The sequence below is a fragment of the Gorilla gorilla genome, chromosome 6 (assembly GCF_029281585.2).
Source record: "Gorilla gorilla gorilla isolate KB3781 chromosome 6, NHGRI_mGorGor1-v2.1_pri, whole genome shotgun sequence".
Taxonomy (NCBI): domain Eukaryota; kingdom Metazoa; phylum Chordata; class Mammalia; order Primates; family Hominidae; genus Gorilla; species Gorilla gorilla.
In genome coordinates this window covers 164,389,508-164,416,820 of record NC_073230.2, presented here as the reverse complement: position 1 = coordinate 164,416,820, position 27,313 = coordinate 164,389,508, and the positions used below count along the sequence as shown (strand labels likewise).

Sequence of the window (27,313 nt, the reverse complement as noted above, 5' to 3'; positions counted from 1 at the left end):
GACTATAGGTCTCAAGCACAGAGCAGCCCGTAGGCTTGCTAACCTCCCAGTACCGCAGAAATAACCAGCCCCGCCCAGGACCTGTCTGCTGCAGTGGGTGATCAGTCATCCACAGCCTCCCCTTCCCTGGGGACTTCACTCCAGGTGACCACAGGTAATGCTGCAAGTCCCTGTTTCACCACTGCATGCCATGGATTTACAGCATCCCATTTCAAATGGCACCTGGATCCCCACTGCCTCTTACCCCGCCAGGTGAGGACAGCCCAGCCCAGAATATCATCCTGGAGGGTTTACTACCTACAGCCAAACCTTGCACCAAATAAAATACTTGCCAGCCTCCAGTTGCAAATCTCAGAAACACTTGAGCTATTTTACATGGAAAGGAATTTACCTGCCTCTTCATATCACAATACCCTCCCCATACCTGATTCCCATGAGAAGATGTTGTAGTCTTCTCCAGAAAATCCTGATGATAGCAGACGATGCTTACCAGAGAATAGCAGAATTGGTGAGAAGTCTGGCTCTCTGTCCACCGCCTTCCAAATCACAGATGAATGCATCCAATGACACGACCCTGATCCCATAGAGCCCTCCAGCTGCAAATGAGTCTTGGAAGTGTAGGGCTTTGCTTTCCAGCCTCTGCAGCCCCGTGGAAGGTAGGATGGGCCCTGAGTGTCACCTCCCTATTTGAAGCCTTCTAGGATTAAATCAGGCCCCGTTTGTAGGCAAGGAAGGGAGAAGGGGTTTTGGGGAGGCAGTTGGTTGGACCTGTCTCATGATATGTGCTCTGTTCATTCCCGGCTTCCTTCATGTCCTTTGGTAAAGCTTTTCTGTCTTACTCCTGTGGATTCTGTACCTTTCTTGAGTGTATCCTTATGCCTTGTGTGTGTTCGGCTGCCATTGTGCCTGAGTGTGTGCACCTGTAAGCTCTTGGCTTCTCCCATCTCTGGATCATGATTCATCTGCAGTTGAAATGCTCCCTTCCTCCTCTCCCAAGTGTTCAAACATTAGCAGAGAGAAGGCTCTCCCCTGAAGCTTCTGCTGTTGGTCTGGCACAGCTCACCTTCCTGGAGGCAGGGCACATGGGAACAGCTGGCATTAATACTCCACGATGATTGGAGCCCTGGCACCAATGCTGGGTCCATCCCACAAGTGCTTGCATACTGACCGGGCACAAAGGCAGGAGGCCCACAAATGTTGGATTTGGCATTAGGGAATTGGGGATGCAGGAGTGTTTTGCCACTTGTTTGTTTTTGAGCAGAGCCTTCTCTGTGCCCTTTGCAATGTGCTGTGCCTCCAGCTGCCTTTTCTGCTGAACACAGCCCTGCTGTCACATCAGCCAGGTCACCGCTGGGCTGTCTCAACCTCCCTTTCCCCAAGCTGAGGTCCTGTGCCCACCAGAGCCAGAGAACCGCCGACCTCCTCAGTCACATCCTCCCAGGAAGATAGGTGATGCCCTCCAGCATCTCTTGTCCACAGACACCGAGCAGAAGCTGAGCTCTGATTCCCCAGCCTGGTCTTTCCTGCCCAGGAGCCGCCCAGTGCCTGCTCCCTCAGTGCCCAGAAAGCCCTGTGCTTTGCATGTTAGTTGTGGCCTGACTGTGGCCTTCACCAGAGGCCGGAGTCCCATTACGTTCCAGTCTCCACGCCAGCCCCTTGCTGCTGTGGGGGCAGTAGGGGAGGTTCAGGACCCAATTCTATGAATTGCCTGGACCTGCCACCAGGGCTGCCTCGCTCAGTGCAGTGGGCCACCCCCGGACGCTGTGAGTGGAGCAGGCTGAGACATCGGCCCCTGCAGCTGATCCGCCTTCCCGATCAGTCCCACATGCTAAGGCCTGACGTCATCAGGCCAGGGTGGAAACTCAAACCTGGGGGAAGAGGAGCAAGTGTTTGCATTGAGTGTGTGTGTCTGTGTGCACACATGCAAGTGCACATGTGCATTTGTCTGTGCACGTGTGTACATGTGCATGTGTGTCTATGCATGAGTGTGTGTGCCTGTGTGCATGTGTTTGCGCATGTGTGTGTGTGCATGCACGTGTGAGTGTGTGTGTGTTTGAGCTCGAAGTCACCTGTCTCAGAGCAGAGACAGGGAAGGCGTGGAGCAGCTGTGTGGGCTGGCAGCCTATCTGGGCACCAGAGGAGGCATCTGAGGCCATCAGGAGACTGTGCCTGGGTCAGGGGAAAGGAAAGGCGGCTTTTCCTGCTTACCTGTTTTGGGGCCCCTAACCCGCTGCAGTGCACATACAGGGCAGGCATGTCAGTGTCCTCGGGGAACGCAGTGCTCTTCCCGGCGGGGCCAGCAGGGGGACCTTTCCCCCCGGGCTTCCAGTCCTCCGGCCGCCACCTCAACAAGGGGTTAACACCCCCTCCCCCTCCCAAACCTCAGGGATTAAAAATTCATGCTGTCCCCAGGGGATGTGGGGAGGAGGAGGGGATGTGGGGGACACGAAATTAAAAGGGAAAGAGATTATTTTTAATCCTCTTGGTGGGTGCTGAAACAATGCCGGGAGAGCAAAGCCGCTGAGAGTTTGTCCCGTTAGATCCAGGCATGAAGGACGGACTGTACTACAGGGAGCAGGTAATTACAAACTGCACATCTTTCTCGTCTCCGTAGGAAATTCGCCTTAATCCCATAGCTATTGCTTCTCCGGTCAAAGGTGCTCAGATTTTCATAATGCGCGGCGCTGTGGACGAGTGGAATTCACATTTGATACCCACTTTTCCCCTCGGGGGTTTCACGCCGGACCAGGATGGAGCGAAGCGATGGGCCCTGCTGGTGCTGCGGGACTTCCCACGCTCTGGGTGGCGGAGCTGGCCCCGCTCTGCGCGGGCCGGAGCGTGCACCTCGCTGTCTTTCTGAGGCGCGCCCTGCACCCGCGGTGAGGTGGCTGTGCAGGCCTCACTTGGGCATATGCTTAGAGGAAACAAACATTAACTTTGCGTGGAGAGCCATCGGGAATGAGGCACAAGCTCGTTTTGTTTCCCCTCCCTCTTTGACGAACGGGCATGTTCCGAGCCGGAACATCCGAGCAGACTCACTTATCTGCCAGGTGAAAATGTCAGACCCTGAATGAGAGGTGCCTGGCTCTTTCCTCCCTCCAGCCGTTCCTGTCGGGCGCGGAGTGGGTTTTGAGGGTGAGCGAGGCCGCGCCGTTTGGGAGGCGCTGTTTCTGCGGCTGCCTGTGTGGTGTGAGCCACACACATGCTGTCACTCTACGGCTTGTGCTTGGTTACTCTAACTGCAATAGAAGATCCTCTAGCGATGTGCAGAGCTTGCACCTGTTAGAAGGACATTGAGTGGGTATCGATTTGGGATTCTTTTGGTTGTTAATAGCGGTAAAGGAGAAATGAGCACGTTTTGTTTTCTGACTGTAGACTCAGACAGGTGGTGTGTGAGGGCATGAATTTTCCTGACTGATGAGATGAACTTTATCCGTCATGTTTCCCAGGGACTCCCAACACGCATAGCCAGGAGACGGCGAGGCACAAGCACACAAGTTCGGTCTGTGTGTTGCAGACCGAACTCCATGAGCGAGGCAGTTTTTCCATTGTAATAATATGGGAAGATATTGTAGAGGTATTATGGGATTTTAAAATTCAAATTCTTTTCAGTTGGATTTGATTGGAAAAAAAAAATTCTCAGCAACCTATTTTAGGAGGAGGTGGTAGGAACCATAAAATATAGCAGTGGATCATCTGGGGTCCTCCTTCTATTTTTGAGACGGAGTCTCGCACTCTCGCCCAGGCTGGAGTGCAGTGGCGCGATCTCGGCTCACTGCAAGCTCCGCCTCCCAGGTTCACGCCATTCTCCTGCCTCAGCCTCCCGAGTAGCTGGGACTACAGGCGCCCACCACCGTGCCCGGCTAATTTGTTGTATTTTTAGTAGAGACGGGGTTTCACCATGTTAGCCGAGATGGTCTTGATCTCCTGACCTTGTGATCCACCCGCCTCGGCCTCCCAAAGTGCTGGGAGTACAAGCGTGAGCCACGGCCCCGGGCCCATCTGGGGTCCTCCTTCTAAAGAGCTGGAGAAGGCTGTTTAAGAACACTTGAGAAAGGCAGTGACCTACAGGAAGACACAGAGCCTGCAGGGACACACAGAGACACAGCTCTCTTCTGTGAGCAGAACCCACGAAGCTAGCTTTGTCATCAATCAGCTATAAAACCAATCACGCTGAATTTTCAGAACCAATATTTCCTCTCTAAATGTTAGTATCATTTTAATTTATGAAGTATCCTCCTAGACATCGATCTCTGCAAAATCTTATGTATTAGTTTGAGCAGATGCTGACGTATATCTGCTTTATTTGCTCAAGCTGTCAGTCTGGAATCCAGGTTGATCTGGTTCTCACACTTTAACCTGATCCACGCAGGGGGAGTTACAGTGGGCACAGTGAGGGCCGCTCATCTTGCTCGGGGCTTCTTGCTGTTGCTTCCGGGCTGACAGTGGCCAGAGGCTCAGGGCTTAGGTGGCTCTAGGGAACTGGTGAAGCAAAACAAGCCTTTTCTCCACTTCTGAGGCACCGCCCTGGAGCTCTGCCCAGGCTCTCTCTTAGGCTGGCACCCATTGGGCCTGACATTCTTGCTGGGATTCCCTGTTTGCTGTCTGCCTGGTGTGATTGTGTGAAGCAGAATGCAGAGAAAGCTCCCAAAGGGTCAACAGGGCTGCTCTTAGGAAACAGAAGTACAAATAAGGAATTATCCCCTCTCTGAACGCTGGCCGTGTCTCTGTGGGCACAACCCCATCTGACAGGGAAGTGCCGATATCCTAAGCTGCAGAGAGAGGAAGAGAAGGACACACTTTGAGCAGCCTACAAGTCAGGACCGGCCGGTTGAAGGCTTGGCGGTGTCCAACACCAGACTGCGCCATCCAGACACTGTTTTAAAACTTCTAAATTGGTTATCGAAGCCTCTCGAACTTAAATGTCATGGCTAGCCTAATTACCTACGTGTTATTTAGATTATATTTCTTGAATCTCAGTTTCTAAAAACATCAACATTTAGCACGGAAGGCAATTACTTGTCAAGAATTTTGGCATAGTATGAGCCCAAATTTTCCTTTCAAAAAAGGCTTTCTGGAATGAGAAGCCTGTGAACAGCTAGAGGAGAGAGTGAGTGGTCACACCGTTTGCAGCACCGGATCTCAGCTGGTGCCTGAGGATGCAGGGCACGCACGCCTGTGGGAACTAGGCGGGTTGTGTCTGGGGACAGTCAGATTGGTTCTGGGCTCAGTTTATAGCCAAGAATGTCAAGACAAACTGCACAAAGGGCTCCACCTGAACAAAACTATGTGGAAGGCCAAGGCAGGGAGACCATCAGACCAGAGAGCAGACAGCCTTCGTCCCAGGAGAATGACTGAGCCCAAGTTTCTACTTTTGGACCTAGGTTCTATGCCAGTGGTTCTCAACTGGGGATGGTTTTGTTCCCCAAGGGACATTTGGTAGTGGCTGGAGACATTCCTGGTTTTCACAACTGGAGGGGAGGAGAGGCTCCTGGTATGCAGTGGGTGGAGGCCAGGGACGCTGCTCAGCCCCACAGTGCACAGGGCGGCCCCACAACACAGGATCACTGGGTCCCCCACGGCAGTAGTGCTGAGGGTGGAGAAACCCTGTTCTATAAAAGTCAGGAATTTTCTTCACTCAAATGCAGCATGCCAATGTTTAGAGGAAGTTGTGGCTGTAGCCATATAAAGAATGATCTGAGGCTGCCTGGCCGTCAGCAGTGGTTCATACCTATAATCCCAGCACTTTGGGAGGCTAAGGTAGAAGGATCGCCTGAGGCCAGGAGTTCAAGACCCCTGGGCAACATAGCAAGATCCCATTTGTAAAAAACTTTCTTAAAAAAATATAGCTGGGCATGGTGGTACACATCTGTAGTCCTAGCTACTTGGGCAGGTGCAGGGGTCATGGAGGGGAGAGGGGCTGAGGGAGGAAGATTGCTTAGGCCCAGGAGTTTAAGGAGATAGTGAGCTAAAACTGCGCCACTATACTCCAGCCTGGCTAACAGAGTGAGACTCTGTCTCAAAAAAAAAAAAAAAAAAGGACCCTGCTGGTGATGTGTGTTTATTTCCATTTAAAAACCTTTGCTGCCAGTTGTGGACCTCTGACTATAGTTAGGGCTGATGTGGAGAGAGACACATCAGCAGGACAGGAAGAGGCTAAGGTGGTTGTGGAACCGTGCCCCAAATCCGGTGAAGCAGTGCACTGGATTGAACAGTGCCCCCCAAATTTGCATCCACTCAGAAACTTGAAGTGTGGGCTGCACGCAGTGGCTCATGCCTATAATACCGTAATTTGGGAGGCTGAGGTGGGTGGATCACTTGAGGTTGGGAGTTCGAGACCAGCCTGGCCAACATGGTAAAGCCCGTCTCTACTAAAAATACAATAAATTAGCTGGGCGTGGTGGCAGGCGCCCGTAATCCCAGTTACTCGGGAGGCTGAGGCATGAGAATCGCTTGAGCCAGGGAGGCAGAGGTTGCAGTGAGCTGAGATCATACCACTGCACTCCAGCATGCGTGACAGAGTGAGACTCTGTCTCAAAAAATTAAAAAAAAAAAAAAAAAAAGAAAAGAAACTTGAAGGGTGACCTTATTTGTAAATAGAACCTTTGTAGGTGTTGTCAGTTAAGATGAGGTCATACTGGAGCAGGGTGGGGTGGGGCAGGGCCTAATCCAGTGGCCAGCATCCTTATAAGAAGATAAGATGGAGACACAAAGACACACACTGGGGAGAAAGCCAAGGGCCCTGGGAGGCAGAGGGGCAGTGATGTGTCCACAAGCCAAGGAATGCCGAGGGTTGCCAGCAGCCACCGGAACCATGAAGAGGGAAGGAAGGACCCCTGCCTGAGCCTGCAGAGAGATCACGGCCCTGCTGGTTCCTCAGTGTTGGCCGCCTGGACTCCAGGGCTGTGAGAGAGTGAATTTTTGTTGTTTCAAGGCCCTAGCTTGGGACACTTTGTTACAGCAGGTTAGGAAACAAACACAGGCCAGAGGCATCTGAAGCTGTGATGGGTGAGGGTGATGGCCAAAGGACCCAGCCACGTGGATGGTTGGAGGCTCAGGGTCCAAATCCAGCCCACATAATGTGGATCAAGATTTCACGTAGAACGTTGGACTTCTGGTTTCTCATGAAGACTGGGAAACAGCTACTTCCAGCCTCTGGCTACTTGCTGGGAGCTGACTGTCCAGTTCCCTCTCCTGGGGTCTTCAGAACCTCAAGGTTCGGAAGCCCAGAATACTCATGGCTGGGACAAAGTTGTTTTTTCTTTTATTTATTTATTTATTTATTTATTTTGATATGGAGTCTCGCTCTGTCACCCAGGCTGGAGTGCAGTGGCACGATCTCTGCTCACTGCAAGCTCCGCCTCCTGGGTTCACGCCATTCTCCTGCCTCAGCTTCCCAAGTAGCTGGGACCACAGGCGCCTGCCACCATGCCTGGCTAATTTTTTTGTATTTTTAGTAGAGACACGGTTTCACCATGTTAGCCAGGATGGTCTTGATCTCCTGACCTCGTGATCTGCCCACCTCGGCCTCCCAAAGTGCTGGTATTACAGGTGTGAGCCACCGTGCCCAGCCCAAAGTTGTTTTTTCTTAGGTGGAGAAGTCTTGTCTATAACCAGGTCTCTAACAGAACAGGGAAGTGCAGGAAGACCAAGAAGGCCGTGCTTCAAAGATGGGAGTCTCTGACGCTTTGTGGCAGCAGAGACAGTGTCCTGTTCTTCAGCTGGCCCTGGAGAGCCACAGCCTTGCTGTCCTGCCTATGCGGGGACAGGGGTCCAGGTGACATTTCTGAGTGCCACTGTCTACCCACCCACCCTCTGCTGGACTTGAACTTCCCTTCTCTCCAGTTAGAATGAAGAAGTGATCCCAGCTTGGCCTCCACATTGGCAGCAGCTGATCCCCCCACGGCGTAGCTTAAACTGGGACAGAGAAGGAAGAGTGACAATGACCGGGAGCTGGCATTGTCAGAGCTATGTGAACACACTTGCCCAGAATGGGCGAGTCTGGGCTCCTGGGCCTGCCCACCACAGTCCTACAAGGCTGAGAAGACCAATTTAAAGCAATGAAAGAAACGCTAGCGAGGATAAGGCTCTGGTGGAGAGGTTTTAATTTTATATTAAAAGGGGTCTTATTCTCCTGCCCATTGTTGAAGTCAAGTCGAAGTTAATTAGGCTCTTTGGGCCCTTCTCATGTCCTTTTTCCTGAACTTTCTGAAAACATCAGAGGAAAGGAGCCCTCTCCAGCCACATGGAGACTGGGCGTACGTGTTCTAGAGAGCTCTGCTGTCCCTTCTCTACGAAAATGCAGGATTAATGGTCATTTCTAATATTTGAGGGGGTTCCTGAGGCCCACTAATAAGCTCATCTATTTAGCAAAGGAGCTCTCAAGCTGCCTGAAGGTTTGGAGAAGGAGCCTGAACTCCTTCGGGGCCACCACGGCCACGCCTCAGGAGAGGCTCCTGGAGATCCCTGCACTGGCCCAGCAGCGGCCGGGACCCCTGTGTGTGGCTTTCCAGGCCCTGTGCAAATCAGGTAGGCTGAATACTCACATGTCTCATTACTCTATGTGGGTTTTCAAATAGTTCTTTGTTAAAAATGTTAAGGCCAGCTGCCGTGGCTCAGCCCTGTAATCCTAGTACTTTGAGAGGCCAAGGTGGGAGGATAGCTTGAACTCGGGATTTTGAGACCAGCCTGGGCAACACAGGGAGATCCTGTCTCTACAAAAAATACAAAAAAAAAAAAAAAAAATAGCACGGTGTGGTGGCGTGTACTTGTGGTCCCAGCTACTCAGGAGGCTGAGGAGGGAGGATCATCTAAGCCCAAGAGGACGAGGCTGCAATGAGCTGTGTGATTGCACCACTGCACTCCAGCCTGGGTGACAGTGAGCACTTGCCTCAAAAAAAAAAAAAAGAAAGAAAGAAATTAATTATCAAAGTAACACATGATGATTTTAGCAAGAGATAAGAGAAAAGACGCATGTCTACCTCCCGACCCCGTTCCATTCCCATCGGAGTCAAGAGCCTCGCGCTTGCCAGCACTGCAGTCGCTCAGACACCAGGCAGCAGCTATGCAGGTTTTTGGCTTCGACGTTTTAAAATAATAGTGAAACCCCATCCCTACTAAAAATACAAAAATTAGCTGGGCATGGTGACAGGCACCTGTAGTCCCAGCTACTTAGGAGGCTGAGGCAGGGGCATCGCTTGAACCCGTGAGGTAGAGCTTGCAGTGAGCTGAAATCATGCCAATGCCCTCCAGCCTGGGCAACAGAGCAAGACTCTGTCTCAAAAAAAAAAAAAAAAAAAAAAGAAAGAAAGAAAGAAAAAAGAAAAGAAAAGCGTGGCTGCCTAGGATATGGACATTTTCCAGTTAAGAAGACCATTCTACAGATGGACACATATTGTTTCTGGTGTTTTGCCACCACACAGCGACGCTGCAGCCTCCATGGTGCTGCATCCTTAGGTATTGTTGATTGGATTTCTCCAGGACAGATTCCTGAAAGGCAGGGGTCAAAGGTAGGAACATTTTAACACGCACCCATGTTGTTGGACTGCTTCTCTGAAGGCTGCAGCTTGGATATTCCAGCCAGCAGTGGATGACAGAGGCTGCTTTCTTGCATTTTGCCAGCGCTGGATAATAGCATTCTTTTAATTTTGGTAATCTAACCAGTGAAAGATGGTATTTCGCTATTGCCTTTATTCCCCTTTCATTGACTACCAGTGCAGTTAAGCATCTTTCCACCAGCGTGCTATTTGGATTTCCTATTTCGAAATATTTGTGTATTTGTAGCCTTTGCCCAGTATTCTACTGGGTGGTTTGTCTTTTATGCCATTGTGAATGTGGGGATAGTAACTCTCCCTGTCCTGCCTGATGCATGCCTCCTCTGGCTGTGATCTGTGTGCAGTGGCTCCTCTCCCCCATGGACACCTCCCCGTCCACGGAGGCATTGGGCACCCCGTCTCGTTTGAGAATGTCCCCTGCCAGCCCTTTGTTACACAAATCGCTTTCTGAATTTTCTTCCATTACTGCATGCTTTTCTTTTCCGTCTACCTGTGGAGTCGATATGGAGGGTGTTTCCTGGGTGAACATCACAGTGTGTACCAGCGCCGTTTATCAAATAAGCCTTGCTCCCCCCACACTGAGTTGGAATGACACTTTGTCACTTTTTTACAAAGATGAATTTGTGGAAAAATAAGATATCAGATATTCTCTCACACCTTCTGAACATCAAAAGTATTTTTATAGCATTTTTTAGGATATTTGTTAAATTCTGCATTTTATTCTAGCTGTATATGTACTGTAACACATTTCTATCCTTAATTACATTTTTAATCTTGTACCCCCATTCCCTAGCACAAGATTTTGCTCATAATAGGTTCTCAATGTCTGGAAAATGAAAGAATAAGTAGTTGATAATAGCTATGTCATGTTAATTCTATGAGGAGTTGGGGACTATTTCTGATATTTTGTGACGACTCTAGGAAAGTGATACAATGTCAAGAAAAACAGAGGAGTTAGGCACCTGCTCACCTACTGGGTATTTAATTTGATGTTAGGCACCTGTTCACCTACTGGGTATTTAATTTAATGATGTTGTGTCTGGGATGTCAGGTTTTAGCTGATCTAGACTAGCATGATATAAAAAGAGTCCACAAGATCAGAATTGGTGTTTCATAGATAAGACACAAATAGTGTGGCTTTGGGGTCTAGGAAGCCCTGTTTATCCAGACAGTAGCTTTGCAGTACACTAAGCCCTGTTGGGTGTGGGCCTGAGATGGAGTCTGTGGTCTTACCGGTACTGGCTGGGACAAATTTGAAAATCTGTAGGAGAATATATTACATGAGCAGAAGCGCAATGTTCTGATCAACCAAATATTCCGTTTAAGAGGGGGAAACATTGCATTTAGAATTTGGGAATAAAGAAAGATGAGCCGGGTGTGGTGGCTTACACCTGTAATCCCAGCACTTTGGGAGGCCGAGGCAGGTGGATCACCTGAGGTCGGGAGTTTGAGACCAGCCTGACTGACATGGAGAAACTAAAAATACAAAATTAGCCAGGCGTGATGGCGCATGCCTGTAATCCCAGCTACTCGGGAGGCTGAGGCAGGAGAATCGCTTAAACCCAGGAGGCGGAGGTTGCAGTGAGCCGAGATTGCACCATTGCACTCCAGTCTGGGCAACAAAGAGTGAAACTCTGTTTCAAAAAATAAAAAAAAAAAAGAAAGAAAGATGAAATGCTATACTATCCTCAGGGAGAAGAAATAAACAGGCGATTCAAGATTCCTGAACAGACAAAAATAACCATCATCTGAGGGTGTGAAGTGCTGAGAGAGAGAGGAAGATGATAGTAGCATAGCATGGAGTTAGGGGTAGTTCACCAGGTGCTGATGGCCTGTGTGTTCCATTTCATAAATACAACAGGTGCAGCTGTGCTGCCAGGTGCTGAGGGTTGTGCTAGCCACCACCTAATAGACCTGAATCTTCCCTCGGGCCCCTTAGAACAGTGGTCCCTAACCTTTATGAGTCTTCCCTCAGGCCCCTTAGAGCAGCGGTCCCCAACATTTATGGCACCAGGGATCGGTTTCATGGATGACAATTTTTCCAATGACCAGGGAGGGAGAGGGGGATGGTTTGGGGATGATTCAAGCGCATTATATTTATTGTGCATTTTATTTCTATTATTACATTGTAATATATAAAGAAATAATTATGCAACTCACCATAATGTAGAATCAGTGGGAGCCCTGAGCTTGTTTTCCTACAACTAGATGGTCCCATCTTGGGGGTGATTGGAGACAGTGGCAGATCATCAGGCATTAGATTCTCATAGGGAGCCCACAACCTGGATCCCTTGCATGTGCCGTTCACAATAGGGTTCACGGTCCTATGAGAATCTAATGCCGCTGCTGATCTGACAGCAGGTGGAGCTCAGGCAGTAATGTGAACAATGGGGAGCAGCTATAAATACAGATGAAGCTTCGCTCACTGGCCTGCTGTTCACCTCCTGCTGTGCAGCCTGGTTCCTGACAGCCTGCAGACTGGTACTGGTCCAAGGCCTGGGGGTTGAGGACCCCTGCCTTACAGGAAAGTTCTTCTTTTGTCATTCGTATCTTGGAGGGAAAATGAATCTACCCTTTGGCAGGTGTGGCTTGCGCAGTGCCTGAGTTTACCACCCCACCTCTAGCCTCCAGGCAGAAGCGGGGGCCATTGGACTCCATTATTAATTCTTCACTTCTGAAATCAGACTTCCATTAGCACCTCCGGCTTCCATAACTAAGCACTACAATCCAGACGTCTTACGCAGAAATGATTCCCTCACAGGGCAAAGGCCAGAAGTCCAGGACCATGGTGTTGGCAGGCTCATATTTTTCTTGGGGGCTCAGAGGGAAAATCTAGTCTGTGGCTTTTTCTAGCTTCTGGTGGTGGTGGCAACTCTTGGTGTTCCTGGGATTAGAGATCTATCACCCCAGCCTCTGCCTCTGTAGTCCCACAGCCTTTCTCCCGCGTGTGGTCTGGGTCTCTTCTTGTAAGGCATCAGTCACATGGGATTAGAACCCATCCTATCCTAATATGATCTCATCCTAACTGCGTGTATCTGCGAAGACCCTTTTTCTGAATAAGGTCACATTCAGAGGTACTGGGGTTAGGACTTGAGTGTCTCTTTGGGGGACACAGCCCAACCCACTGAGGTTTTATGACTGGGGGACCCTGGGGCACTCTCCACTATCCAAGTCCATGAGGCTGATGGGCTTTGTCCCCGCCCGCCTTCTGTGGGTTGTTCTTGGGTGGCAGGGGTGTTGGGGGCACCGACCCAGCCCCCGTGTTGCTCCGGTCCCTCTGTGGCCTCTTCGTGTTCGGTCACTGCTGAGCAGCTGCAGGGTGAGCATCAGCTCCCAAGGCTGGAGCTTCCCACCCTCCCACACGGCCCTGGTGGCCGGCAGTGTGCCCTTCCCTCCAGATAATAATGAAGATGTTACGGGAAACAAACCCTAACATTGACCTTCGCAGCCCCTCGTGAAACACCACTCCCTGCCCCCGCCACACCGACCCCCATCTGGGTGCATGGCTGAATGTCATTTATCCTTTGTCTCTGATCTTTGAGTCGGTTTCCGGTACATGAGACTGTTCTCATCCAGGCGGGTTCAGACCATTTGGCAAGAATAATTTCCCAAGCCTGGTATTAGATGCTGCACAAAAGTCTAAATACATAATGCATCTAGCCTCGGATTTTGTAATTCTGTCACCCTCAAAACAAGCTGTCAAAACTGTCTGGCATGACTTATCCTTAATAAATCCCTAGTCCTGTTAATTGCTCCTTATTCCACTGAATAAGAATTGTTTGAATCCACAAATTGGGTAAAGAATGGAGGATAATGGGATGTGTTTAGAGGATTGCAGTGTTTTTCCCCCAGGACAAAAGGAGTCAGAAGACACAGTGGGCACCGTGCGGCCCCCATGGAGGGAGGCTGGATTTAATGTGCTTCAGCTTTGAGTCTGGCTGTTTTCAAATGGTTCTTTCCATAGAACGTTCGGCAGGAAAGTGATACATTGGTTGTCTTGGAAAAAGAGAAGGGAGGCTGAGTTCCGTGACACTGATTGTTCTAGAACCCATTTGGGGGCACCTGCCTGGTGCTATGCGTGACTGGCATGCTGTAAGAAGTAACCAGGGGAGTGTGCATGGTGGTGTAGGCAGGTATAGTGGCTCTTATGAGGACTGTGGAGGTATCCCAGCACCTCCATGAAGACGAGGTGCTCACCCCCTCTGGCCCTGACACTCAGAGAAAGGCTTTGGCTCCAGATAGACCTGGTTTATCTTCTGGCTTCAGCATCTAACCTGGTTTTGTGACCTTGAGCAAGAGACTCACCCTCTCGAAGGCTGCATTTCCTCCTCTCTGAAGTGGGGTGGGCCGCCAACCTCAGGGTAGGAACTGGAGCTGGGATGGAAGCCCCCAGCAGGGACACCCTGACGTGGCTACTGCCCACCCATCTTAGGCCAGGAGGAAACCAGGTCAACAGGCACTTACAGAGTGTGTACCACATGGTGGCATGGGCAGAGACATGGCCTGGCGTGACAGTCACACCCTGGGCCTCCCCCACTTTGAAGCGTGTCTCAGGGCCTCGGTTTCTTGGCCTACAACATGCGGTAGCGATACCCACCCCGCCAGGCTGTCACAGAAGACTGCACCTCTATATGTGCAAAGTCCCATTCATGGCTCTTGGCCCAGAAGGCATCCTCAGTCAATGCCAACAGGTAGAAGATGCAGCGCCTGGGTGAGCACAGCCCGACTCTCCACGTGGTGCCACAGCTGTGTGTGTGGATGCATGTGGGCATGTGTGTGCACGTGCGTGTTCAACACGTCTAGAGGAACCTCGGTTGTGCCCACTAGGAGGAAAGTGCTGTTGGCCTCCAGAGAAAGGAAGATGATTTGGCAGGGGCATGAGCAGTTGGGGACCTGCCCTTCCAGAGGTAGGATGATGTCAGCCGCAGGGCAGGGCACAGGTTGCAAACTGCAGGTGCAAGGCCCCTGAAGTGAGGCTGGCATGCTGGAACCTGGCAAGCATCTTCTGTAACATAGTCCATAGCTCAGGGTGCCGGGTGCCAGGCCCCTGCCACCACTCTGCTCAGCTGGGGACAGTATGCAAATGTGGGTGCAGCTGTGTCCCACGAAACTTTATGTATGGACAATGAAATTTGAATTTCACATCATTTTCATATGTCATTAAATATTATTCTTTTGACCTTTTTTCAATCCTTTATAAATGTAAAAACCAATCTCAGCTCATGGGCTGTACATAAACAAGGCGGCAGCGCAGGGACTCTGTATAAGAGGGAGGCTGCCGCCTGGCGATTTCAGGCCCAGACCACAAGTGCTGGGAGGACAGGGACCCCTTCACTTTGTCCACTGCTGTATCTTCACATCCAGCAGGACCCTTGTGCAGAGGGGATGCTCAGGGGCCATGAGCAAGCAAGGGGATCTCAGCGTTTGGCTTCATGGCGTGCACTAGACTTTCTACTCTGGGGAGGTTCTTTGTCTGTCATTCTTGGGTCCCCTGCATGTAAAGAAACCTGGTCCTGCCCATTAGAAACACCACTTGTTTTTGTTCATGTCAGTCCTTCGCACAGAGCTCCTGGGTGGAGTTTACGGAATGCATGTGATCTCTACAATCACAGAGCCCCACAGGTGACTTTTCCTGGAAGGCTCGCTCCACCCACAGCCGAGGATTCTTGGGCCTGGAAGAATATGGGACTAAGATTTCTTCTCTTCAGGAGCTTCTGAGGGGAGGGGAGCCAGCCTTCTTTCCTTCCTTCCTTCTTTCTTTCTTTTTTTTTTCATTCTCATGCCTCAGCCTTGTGAGTAGCTGGGATTACAGATGTGTGCCACCACGCCAGGCTAATTTTTATATTTTTAATGGAGATGGGGTTTTGCCATCCTGGCCAGGCTCATATTGAACTCCTGACCTCAAGTGATCTGCCTGCCTCGGCCTCCCAAAGTGCTGGGATTATAGGCATGAGCCCCCGCACCCAGTCAAAGGGCAATGTTTCATACCCCAAATTTAGAAACATAACCCTCTTTCAAGATCTGGGTATTAATGAACATAAAGAGAACCTTTAGTCAAATGCACAGTGTCAAGAGGGAAGACATTTAATGTAATATCGAGATTATTAATTTTTAAATAATGAAAAAGTTTTGTTCAAATGGAACAAAATTATCTCACATCTATCTGCTTTTTAAAAAATAAGCAGGGGCCAAAATGGAAACAAATGACGTGAAGGACTTAAAAGAGACAACTGCTGTAATCCCAGCTACTCGGGAGGCTGAGGCATGAGAATCACTTGAACTGGGGAGGCGGAGGTTGCAGTGAGCCAAGATCATGCCATTACACTCCAGCCTGGGTGACAAGAGTGAAACTCTGCCTCAAAAAAAAAAAAAAAAAAAAAAAAAAAAAAAAAAAAAAAAGAAAGAAAGAAAGAAAAAGAAAAAGAGACAGCTGGTGGCCACTCCCAGCAGGCGCTAAGAAATGCCCTGGGACCGCATGTGGATCCTCTTGGCCGGCACAATGAAGCTCACACTATCTGTCCTTCTACCATTGGCTCTCGCCTCCAAGTGGAGAGGATAAACAAGAGCCAGAGGTTTCAGAGGAATCCCAAGCAATGAGCTGCCTGTTCCTCTTTCGAGAGGGGAGACCATTACAGAAATTCACAGTGTGATTTGGCTTGCAGCTTATTTTATAGATGTCTCTGTCTTAGCTGAGCACTCTTCCATTCCTCAGCCAGAAATATGAGCACACGGGAATGTATACCTACGGCGACCTAGTTACCCCAAACTTAGGAATATGTTCCGCAAAAATAATTCTACAGGAAAAAGTGATACAGAAATCCTCATAGCAGAGTTACTGATCATTTTTAAAATGTTGTCAATACCCCAAATGTCCCAAAGTCAAGGAACTATGAGAGGAGCTATGAATTCTTATTGAGCACTCTGTTACCACTAACTGCGGATATGGAGGCTATGTAATACCACGGAAATGTCTGAATTCAGTGTGAATATGTGGGGTGGAGGATAGAGAATTAGAGCTACATGTGGGTGAAGGCTGGAAAGAGACACTTTGATTTGTCAGGATGCTAAGATTGTGAGTTCATTGTTTCCCTTCAGGTTTGAATTCATTACTTGAGTAAACAGGCAAACAACACAAAAGATTTTATTTAACAGGAACAATATTAACTTATTAATAGTCTTTTTTTTTGCCACTGATAACAGGTCAGGTTTGGATTCAATCTGTTCTTTATACTTTGCACCCATTTTTCTTCTTTCTTATTTATTTATTTATTTATTTATTTATTTATTTATTTATTTATTTATTTTTGAGACAGGGTCTTGCTCCATCACCCAGGCTGGAGTGCAGTGGTGCGATGTCGGTCCACTACAGCCTTGACCTCTGGGTTCAGGTGATTCTCCCACTTCAGCCTCCCAAGTAGCTGGGACCACAGGTGCTCGCCACCATGCCCAGCTAATTTTGTTTATTTTTTGTAGAGACAAGCTCTCACTATGTTGCTCTGGCTGGTCTCAAACAAGAGATCAAGGGATCCTCCTGTCTTGGCCTCTCTAGTGCGGGATTACAGGCACGAGCCACTACACCCAGCCTGCATCCATTCTTTCCAGTCTGGCAAAGATGGTATGAACCTGGGATCCAGGAAGCACTAGGCAAGCAGAAAGACACAGGTCACCCCTTTCCCAGCCCCTGGGGTGTGGTGGCCTCTTCAAACACTCCAGGTGTTCGCTGATGACCTGCCCTCTCTCTACCTGAAGTGACGACATGTCTGGTCACAGCCTATTCAAAACTTGGTATTTCTTAGACAAAAAATTTTGCAGCCAGGATAAGATGCAGTGTGTTAAGCGTTGAAACCCATTTCTAAATTGGAATTGGATTTGGCTCTAGAATGACCTGAATTTGGTGGATCAGAGAAAACACGACCCCTTTTTCTTCCCGGCATTTCTTCCTGGATAGTCTGGCTGGCATGTGCCTGCGCGAGGTAGCCTTCCACCACACAGGCTGCCCGTCCCTGAGTACTGGAATCCAGTCCTGCAGGGTGAGACCCCGGACAGCACTCACCCACCTGGGGAGTGTGCTGCAGAAGACCAGAAATGCAGGAGAGAAAATAATGACACGAAGGATCTAAACGATTTTAGGAAAATGTCCGGCCCTGTAATACAGTAAAAGATCTTACTCTTAAGACAGGTGCCAGGAACTGCTAAGATGCCATTTATCATCCTTCTCTGCTTCCTTGGTTCTCTTTGAGTGCCAGTGAAAGGTCCACTCTAGAGCTCTAATTGCTTTCGAATGCACAATATTCAGCACTCAAGACACTGGTAGTGCCTGGCTCTCCCAAAGGTGCCGTCTTTGTGCCTTTTGGGTCTGAGAACGGAGGCATCTTCTTCAGCTCATCCCAACATTGCGTGGAATAGGACAAGCCTGTGAATCAGGGTCTCTCTGGACCAAATGGCCCTTCCTGTGATCTCTGCTGCATGCTTTCTAGATAAAGCACAAAAGCAGAATATAAAACAGTCAGCAGGTAGCCGCCATCTTCCTCTTCCTCCTCCTCATCTTCCTAAACTAGCACTGCCCACACTTGGCTGTACACACGAATCACCTGGGACTCCGCATGACGGATGAGCTCCCACGGAAGCCATGCTGCTGGTCCAAGGACCACACTTGGAGCACTGTGGATCTGGCCACCCCTCCTGGCAGCTCCCAGATCCTGAGAGGATGGGAGGAGAAGGGTTTCGGCAGAGAGAGCTTCACGGGAAAGCTCTTCAATGCCCGCTGGTGTGAAGGGACCAGTGGGCCTTGGTTCTGGGTCATATGCAGGACGGTGTCCCTCCTCCTGCTCCTCACCTGAAGGGAGAGGACAGAAATCACTGTGCTGCTTAAATGCCTGTCACTTTAAAGGTGTTTAAGATCTAAGACAATGATGGCTATCAGAGATAAAATAAAAACACTGCACCTTTCTGTATCGCATCAAATATTTTGAAGGATTTTCCAACCAATTACTTGATTAAGGCGGATATCAGCGCCCTGGTTCTACAGAGGAGGATGCTAGAAGACAAGAAGATGTGTGGCTGTCCCCGCCCATGGCCAGTGGATAAAAGTGAAGCCAGGCTAGCATTCAGGTGTTCGGGCGGACCCCGAGCCCAGTGCCCCCACTTTGCCGTGTTGCAGGAGAAATTCAGATGATGAACCATTTTTTGCACGTGCAGGTGCAGCCCTGCAGGGACCTTTGTGTTGCTCGGCGTGTGGGGTGGACCTGCTGGCCGCCTCTGCATGGTGTCCGGGCTTCCTGGAGGTGGAGTCACCTGTTCTTGGTGAATGCTCAGATCCATGGGCTTGGGCTGCACCTAGCAGAACTTGAGGCAGGAGGACGTCACGCTGTGACTGTGGATACAGCTGCAGCTGCATAACAAGTCCCACAGACAGGAGCCACTAACAATGGAAATTCATTCTTGCATGGCTCTGGAGGCTGGAAGCCTAGGATCAAGGTGTCTCAGGGCTGGTTTCTCCTGAGGCCTCTCCTTGGCTTGTAGACGGCGTCTTCCCTCTGCGTCCTCACATGGCCGTCCCTCTGTGCGTGTCGGTTTCCTAATGTCCTCTTCGTACAAGGACACGGGCCAGATTTGAAAAGGGGCCACCCCAATGACCCGATCTGATCTTAATCCCCTCTTCAAAGATCATATCTCCAGATACAGTCTCACTGACCACCCCAGTGACTTCATCTGATCTTATTCCCCTCTTCAAAGGCCCTATCTCCAGATACAGTCTCATTCTGAGGTCCCGGGGTTTAGGGCTTCAACACATGGATTTTGGGGACATGAATCAGCCCACAGCTATGGCCCTACTTGGTCATTTGTGGATTTTGGGGACATGACTCAGCCCACAGCTATGGCCCTACTTGGTCATTTGTGGAGGGCATGGCACATGCGGCAGCTGCTGCAGAAGTTGATTAGGAAATAGAATGCCCCAAGGACCAGCGGCCATGTCTCAGCTAAAGGCCAGGGTGGTGGAGACCCCAATCGCAGCAGTTTCAGCCCATCTGCTAGGCCGACAGAGGCAACGCCCACGACAGCTCAGCCCAACCTAAGGGCTTCCCGGAGGGCTGCTGAGGTTCTAGGAGGCCGAGGAGTCCCCAGGAGGGAACAGAAGGTGGCCAGGCGGGACCAAGGGAATGGCCCGAGTGTCACCCTGGGCCCAGGACATTCCTGGGGATGGCACACTGGGTCTGAGGCATTGTGGCTCTGAGAAGTAGACTCCTGCTGGGCCATCACCAGCTTCCCGGTCAGCTGAGGTAACCCTTGCTCCTACTGGGTGACCGAGCGTTCTGGAGGCACTGGGTGCGCCCCAGGCTGGGGTCGCAGTCTTCTGTGTGGGTTTCCATGCAGCTTAGCCTGTGACTCCTTGAGGACACCGCGTCTCCTGGTCATACCTCAGCCTCCTCATCTGAGAGTTCCTATTGAGGTCCGCGCGGTTCCACTCTGGCTGTCATCCTGTGCCACCCCGCTCCTCGCTGGCCAGCCCTGAAACACTGAGGTCCTCACTTGGGAAGTGGGGTTAAAAACTCTCATCCTCTCCCACTGAGACTGTTGTTTTGCCATAGGTTAAAGTAAATTTGATCCAAAAACTTCTCGAACACTGTTACTGAAACAACATAACTGATTTTTCACAAATGTTCTAGCCATATTCTGCCATCGTTCAGAACTCTTGGGAACACCCCTCCTGAAACTGCCCTCTGGGTGGACGGCGTTCTTTAACTCTTGTCTCCCATGGGGGTGGATTTGACTTTTGAGTCACTTGTTTCAGGGTATGGTCAGTGGACCATTCCCTTCGAATCCTGGACACAGAATGAGTCCTCTTAGCCCTGAGGTCTATCAAGGGACAAAGACAAAGCAATAGACAGGGGGCATGTCATGCTTTAATCTGTGTAAAAGAGGAGGGGGGACACACACACGCATGCACGTTCATTTGCTCACACATGTAGACACATACCTGGAATGCTTCTCACGGGAGGAGATCTGGGAGCCTGAGGGTCTGGGGGAGGGATGAGCCTTAGATTTTACTCTACCCTTCTGTTCTTGTTTTTGTTTTAAAGAAATCAAATTGATGTATTACTTTTTTCCATTAACAAATGTTTTTAAAGAAAGAGCTGTCTTTCTAGACCCTGGGAACCAGAAAATGAACGCTCATTGAAAAGAGGCTCTGCGCTCCCTGCTGCAGAGAAGCCTCACTTCATCCCAGTTCCAGACGACTTCTCCCTTTCCCCAGCACTCCTAGTCAGCAGCACAAATCTGCCGAGAGACGCACCTCCGAGAAACCCCCGAATCCCCTCGTTTCCCCCAGTCGACTCCCCAGGCAGCCTGGTCTCTCCCTCTACCCTCCACACCTCTCGATTTGTGACTGGACATCAGCGGGTCACGTCGGGCATCTGGGACGCACAGACACCCTGCGGTCCCCGGGTCCCTAGGGTGGGGGAGGTGAATCGTGTCTATTTCAGTGGGTGAGGCGTCTCCCGTGGGGGGAGCCCAGCACCCTGCAGCAGCTCTCCAGGTGTGGCTTCAGACATGGCCTGGTGGTCTGGGAGGTGGAACAGCCTCTTGTTCTAATCACCGAGGCCTGTTCTTAGGATGTGAAAGAGTTCCTGGGGGGGAGGGGGGAGCCTTGGGAGCAGGACCAGGGTGTGGAGGCCAGATGAGCAGGGACTCTCCTAAGGTGTGGCCCTGTGCATGGACCACAGGTCAGGAAGAGCAGAGGGTCAGGAAACCTTGAAGCCCCTCTGCTTGCAGCGGTCTCTGCCTCCCCGGAAGCCATAAAATGTTTTCTGGTTTGCTTGCCAGAAGCCAGCTGGCCCCTTCTGCATAATCCACGTGTGTGCATGCATCTGTGTGCCTATATGCATGGCGTGGTGTGTGCGTGTGTGCAGTATGTGTGTGCTTTCACATCTGTGAGATGAAGCACACAGAATTTCCTGACTCATCATCCAGTTCATTTGTCCCTTTTCCTCTTAGATATCTAACAGTTTTTATTTTATTTTATTTTATTTTACTTTATTTTTTGAGACAGAGTTTTGCTCTTGTTGCCCAGGCTGGAGTGCAATGGCGCGATCTCGGCTCACCACAACCTCCACCTCCCGGGTTCAAGCGATTCTCCCGCCTTAGCCTCCTGAGTAGCTGGGATGACAGGCATGCGCCACCACACCTGGCTAATTTTGTATTTTTAGTAGAGACCGGGTCTCTCCATGTTGGTCAGGCTGTTCTTGAACTCCCAACCTCAGGTGATCCACCCATCTTGGCCTTCCAGAGTGCTGGGATTACAGGTGTGAGCCACTGCACCCAGCCAGACGTCTAACATTTTATAACGAAGTCTTGCCATATGCCCGCAAGTATTCAGAAGACCAAGTTGGGAAATGCCCCAACAGATTCCAAAAATAGGACTTTTCCCCTTTTCTAGGTTGGGGAAATGTTTTGCAGAGGTGGTTCCAAACGGATCATCACTCATCAACCATTATGTTCTCAGTAACAAGACGGTGAAACATGCAGATCTTTGTTGGGCAGAAAACTGTAAAATAAGGAAACAGTTGATGACAATCGATGACAAAGGGTTATATTATCATTAATTCATGTTTATTGGACTTCCACTGGGCACATGTTCTTTTCCAAAAATTTTATTTTAATTTTTATGCAGAATCACGGAAGCGTCCTCTTTTTAAACGTCGGAATTAGAGAAGTGTATTTGTCTGACATTAGACAGAGTTCAGTAAATATTTGTTGAACGAATGAACACATTCGCATCATGCTCTGTTTATGCTGCAATATTGTTGCCTCTGCCTTTTTAGGTACTCTCACTTTCTCCTCTTAGGAGTTTTTTGAAAGCAGTAAGAGCCCTCTGAGCGGTGCCCACCGGAGGGCACAGCCAAGAGGTGCAGTGTGAATTGGGTGCCCAAAGTCCTTGCTTAGAAGATTTTTTAACAGAGGTTAAGCTTATGGTATTTTTCATGTGACAGATTGTATTTCTTTTCATTCTACCTAAAATGTTCAAAAATTAAAGGGTTTATTTTTCAAACTGGCAGAATACGTTTTAAAATAGGAAAGCAAATGCTAGTACCAATTTTGCATTTAATAATAAAAGGAAAGTGTGTTTTTTAACTTCATAAAGAATCAAATTGTTAGATGATCCCCATTTGGAAAGATCATTAATGTTGATTCATTATGCCTTTTTTTTTTTCTGTTTGATCACTGTTAAGTTGAAAATAAGCTCCAGAAATTAAAAAGAAAAATGAATTCTGGAAAAATATCCCCCCAAAATCACATTGTTCTTATTTTATTACCTTTTTTTTTTTGAACAACCTAAGCATGTATGTCATTGGTAATGTCTGTGAGTAACAAGAACAGGAACACTTACTCGCAAACTATTTTGTTTTAAATAAGAATGACTTATTTCACTTTAATTATAGCAGGCAACATTTAGGTATTATTTTCATTAAGCATATTATTATTTGTGGTAAATTGTACTGAAACATTTGTGTTTTCCCCCCAAGATCTTATGGACACCACAAATTCACGTGTTTAAATATGGAGTTTACGGTGGCTGGAAGCACTCCTATTAATTCCGTTATATGTGGTTTGGGCTCCCTAAATAATGTCTAGCTAAAACCTCTCTTATTACGTCCAGATGCAATTCATTTTTTTCTGATATACAGAACACTGGAAATGTATCAGCCTTTATTATTCCTCATCGAAATGAGTGCCTTTAGATTTCTAATTATATTGTCTAATAAAAAAAACTAAACAGTCAATGCTATTTGCATATTATATGAAGAAGTGTCATACAACAAACTCATAGCAGTCAATTAACATAAAAGCTAATTATATATCTCATCAGCTTACAAGAGTTTCTGAATTCATGCTTCCCCTGTTGTAGCCTAGAGCAAAGGAGCTTTGAATTTTCACTTCTAAATATTGACTTTTAACTAATATCAGCAGTGATTTCAATTTTTATGGATGAAAAGTTAGTGATTAAACTAGATGCAGTATTGCTACAATGCAATTAAAATTTTACATTAACTAAACCTCTAGAAAGAAAATCTTTGCTACAATGTGAAATTAATTATCAGTCACTAAACAGGTTAAGTACTGGTTTCATATCTGAAGGACACTCCAAAATAACGATAAAGATGAGTGAAATTGATTGGAGGTCGTCAGACTGTAATGGGAGAGACAGGTATACCACAACGACAGTTTCCACTGTAACATAATTGTATTCCTGCTGATTGCGACAGCTATCAAGCAAGAAATTTACTACAAGATTAACAGAGACGCAGTAATGAACAAACATGGAGGCATGCTGTAATTGGCCGTTATTAAAGCGTTATCATAGAGGTCTGTAATAAACTCCCTAGCTCCGGTTTTCTGGAGAAGCCAAAGCCAGAACTTTCAAGTACTTCTTTCCACTCTAAAGTAGGGCTATGGGTATTCCCCCACCCCCATTCCATTGCTCACACAACAAGCACAGGGTCAGAAGAAACGTAAAGGGGGAGAAATAGGCACTACATTTAGGAAGTATGATTAAGAGTTACAGGTGGGGTTAAAATCTGGGAAAAGTTAGGATTGACTTGGAGTGCTTGGGTACTCTAAGATAGCAATGAAATTATCATGGATCATTTTTCTACTTATAACTTGTACCAAACAAGTCCATATGTAAAAGCAATGGCAGATAAGAAAACTGTGCCAGTGCATGGGTTTTCTTTGGCTACACAGGCCTTCTCATTCATATTTTAATGAGGTTAGTATCTCTGAGACAGTCCTTGGAGGGCAGAGGCAAGGCTCCCTAAGATTACAATAGGAGGTGCTTTATTGACAAGTACTATTCAAAATCTTCACAGTATAGAAAGACTTCGTTTTATTCCACTTGTCCCAATACTTATTGGCCTCTTATAATCAAAACAGTTTGAGGGGGGAAAAAAAGCCCAGTTATTCTGTGAACAGTCTTTAAATGTACTGAACGTAGTTCAGCTACTTAGAATCATTTTAAACTCTAATCATGTACATTTGAATAAACGTATAAAGAGCTGTAATGCATACGTATCTTTTTCTTAAATACTTGCTCAAAAAAATTGATGCTTTGGGATTTCAGGATCAAAATTTTTCTTAATCTTCTGCAAAAATGAACTCCACTCGTCTCATGCTGGCTGTTTTCCCTTTCCTGTTTTTAACGAACATCGTAAGGTAGTGTCTCCGAGCTAGCTGCCAGCAAACATTTTCTACTTTTAAAGAATGTTTACTCTAAAGGGCTAGCGAATCACATCAAAAAGCCAGTCAGCCTTCATAGACTGACAAAATTGTAGAAATTCACACGTTTGTACCTTGCCATAACATATTTGTGTTAAAATACGCAAAACAGTAGCATATTCAAACATGTCAAATTACACTTTCAAAATAAAAACAATCCACTGGTAGGTAGAAAGTTTTAACATGGGGAACTGTTTCCAAAAGGTGCAACCTAGGAAATAAATCAAATGGCCCACAGAAGTAAGTTGTGGAAGGCCTTCCACACACAAACATCACAATTTTGCTCAAAACTTATATGCTCAGCAACTTTTGCAAATAGCTCACAATGTTCTGTGAATTGAAAAATTAGTTTTCAACGTGGCCTCTACTCAACATGAATTAAGTGGTGTATTAGGATGGAACTTGGTGTTCTAATGGAAGGAAGGCCTAAGTTTCTGGAAGCCCCAGCGATCAGACCCTGGTTCCTGCTGGCTCTGTCCCCATCCCCCAAAGTATCAAGTATGTTTACTTTTCAGATGGGAAACGAGAGTGGGGGAGGGAGGAAGGAAAGGAGAGAGAGAATGAATTTCTTGATTACAGTTAGATATTTTTAAATGAAAGCGTCTACTCTTCACTTTCAAGTAAAATGCTACTCTGTTGACATCCAGAAACTACTATGAATATATTGTATATGTATCAGCTAAGGAAATAATACCTAAAATACATGCATCACAGAAAAAGAAAACCTCCGTAATCTTTCCGCTAATGATCTGTCTTGATTAAATTACATTTTAAAATCTGCCTCTGCATTTTATAGTTTTTCCAGTGATTAATACGTGTTTAATTATTTGTTTCTGTAAATTAATAAAACATTTTCAGTTTTGTTTGTTAATCTACGTATTCTTTGCATGTTTTACAACTTAATGAAAATTAATGAACGGCATAATTAAAGCGTAAGTAGAACGCTACTTGTGTTTGAAATGTGCACTTTGAGCCACTTAGGCTGCAGTTTTTGACTGTAGACATTTTTAGAGATTAAAACATTCATGAGTTTTAAAAGCGTGGTATTTGAGTGATTAGATACGTGTGGTGGTATATTCTATTAAATAGTCCATAAGCTATTTAACTTCCGATTCGAGTGCCTGGGCCTTGAGAGCAGCTCAAAATCAAGCTCCAGTCGAGTCGTGGGGGAGAAGGAGGGATGTTACCTGTGCACAGGGGAGGCGCAGCTGATAGTTAATCGGCGGCGGTATTTCTCTGACGCGTCCTCTTCCCAAGTTTCTTTTAGAATGTTTTGACAAAGTGGCTTCCTTATTGAAACGGGGGCGCCGGTGGCGATGCTGGGTGGTTTGTAATGGAACCTGGGTCTCAAGAACACAGGCGCACCCTCCGCCCGCGCTTTCAAGGGGACGCCGCCGCGCCGCTGATGAGATTTGTGGCCAGATGGCGGTGAAGCGCGGAGACCCTTTGTGCGCCCCGAGCGCGCCTGTGAATGTAGCGCGGCCGCTGGCACCGGAAGGGTTCATACTGCGCCTGAAAGGGGACAATGGAGGCTGGATAGATCAACACTGCAGAAATCGAGTTCATTTGTGATTCAGCCCCTTTCACTGCGGTTGTCATGCAAACTTCCTACTTTGATCAGCAGAGGGTGGAGAGGGAAAAAGCCCGCAAAGGCCCGGGCTGCGGCGCGGTCCGGCGCCCTTGGCGGCTCCACGCCCCCTTCCGGAAGGAGCCGCGGGGACGCCGCATCCTGCACCTTGACCTGTCTAGACGGCCCCGAACGTTTTGTCTCCGTTACCAAGGGCGAGGGGTGCTCTTTGACCCGCGCCCGGGGCGGAGGTGGTGGCCAAAGGGTCCAGCTGAATCCTCGCCGAATTCCGGAGGGAGAGGGGCGCGCGGGGACGTGCACCAGCTGTTCCCAAAGAAAGCAGCCGAGGAGCCCGCCTGGGAGATGGGGCGCCCGTCCGTGAGCCCCTTCCTCTCCCAGCCCCACGTCCACCCCAGACCGGGCCATCGCGCGGCTGCAGCGCGGGGGACGAGCAGCCAAGGGCAGCCCCGGGGAGGGCCAGACTTTGGGCCTCCCCAACTTCTCCCCGACTAAGGGGATCTGAAGCCAGCTGAGCGCGCGCTCTCTCTCTCGCTCTCTCTCCCTCCCTCTCTCTGTCTCTCCCTCCTTCTCTCTCTCCCTCTCTCTGTCTCTCTCCCCCTCCTCTCTCTCTCCTCTCTCTGTCTGACAAGTAGATGGATAATAACTGCCATTTTCTATGCGTCATGCTTTTTGCTACATGCTCAGTGATTTCTAAACATGATTCTATGTAGAGGTATAGTTTCTAGTTTGAATGTATTTTTTTTCTGGCCACTTTGAAATACATGCACTTTTAAAAAACTGGAATTTACGCTAGCCCCGTAATGATGTAAAGCAGGTCGTTGTTACATTGTAATAACAATCTGCGGTACCGTCTTCTGTGCCCGTGCTAGGGAAGTGGCACACGTTTGCATTCATGGAG

General features: G+C 48.4%; 1 protein-coding gene across 3 annotated transcripts in view; it reads left to right on the top strand.

Annotated features, from left to right (window-relative positions):
• The first annotated feature begins 2,426 nt into the window (after window positions 1-2,426).
• The window catches only part of CNPY1 (canopy FGF signaling regulator 1), a 59,972-nt gene continuing 35,085 nt past the window's right edge, over window positions 2,427-27,313 (top strand). For all 3 annotated transcript variants that reach the window (XM_055347513.2, XM_019031842.4, XM_019031841.4), the window contains exon 1: window positions 2,427-2,578. In XM_055347513.2, coding sequence (XP_055203488.1) covers window positions 2,549-2,578 — 30 coding nt within the window. In that variant the 5' untranslated portion in view covers window positions 2,427-2,548. The remainder of the gene's footprint in view (window positions 2,579-27,313) is intronic.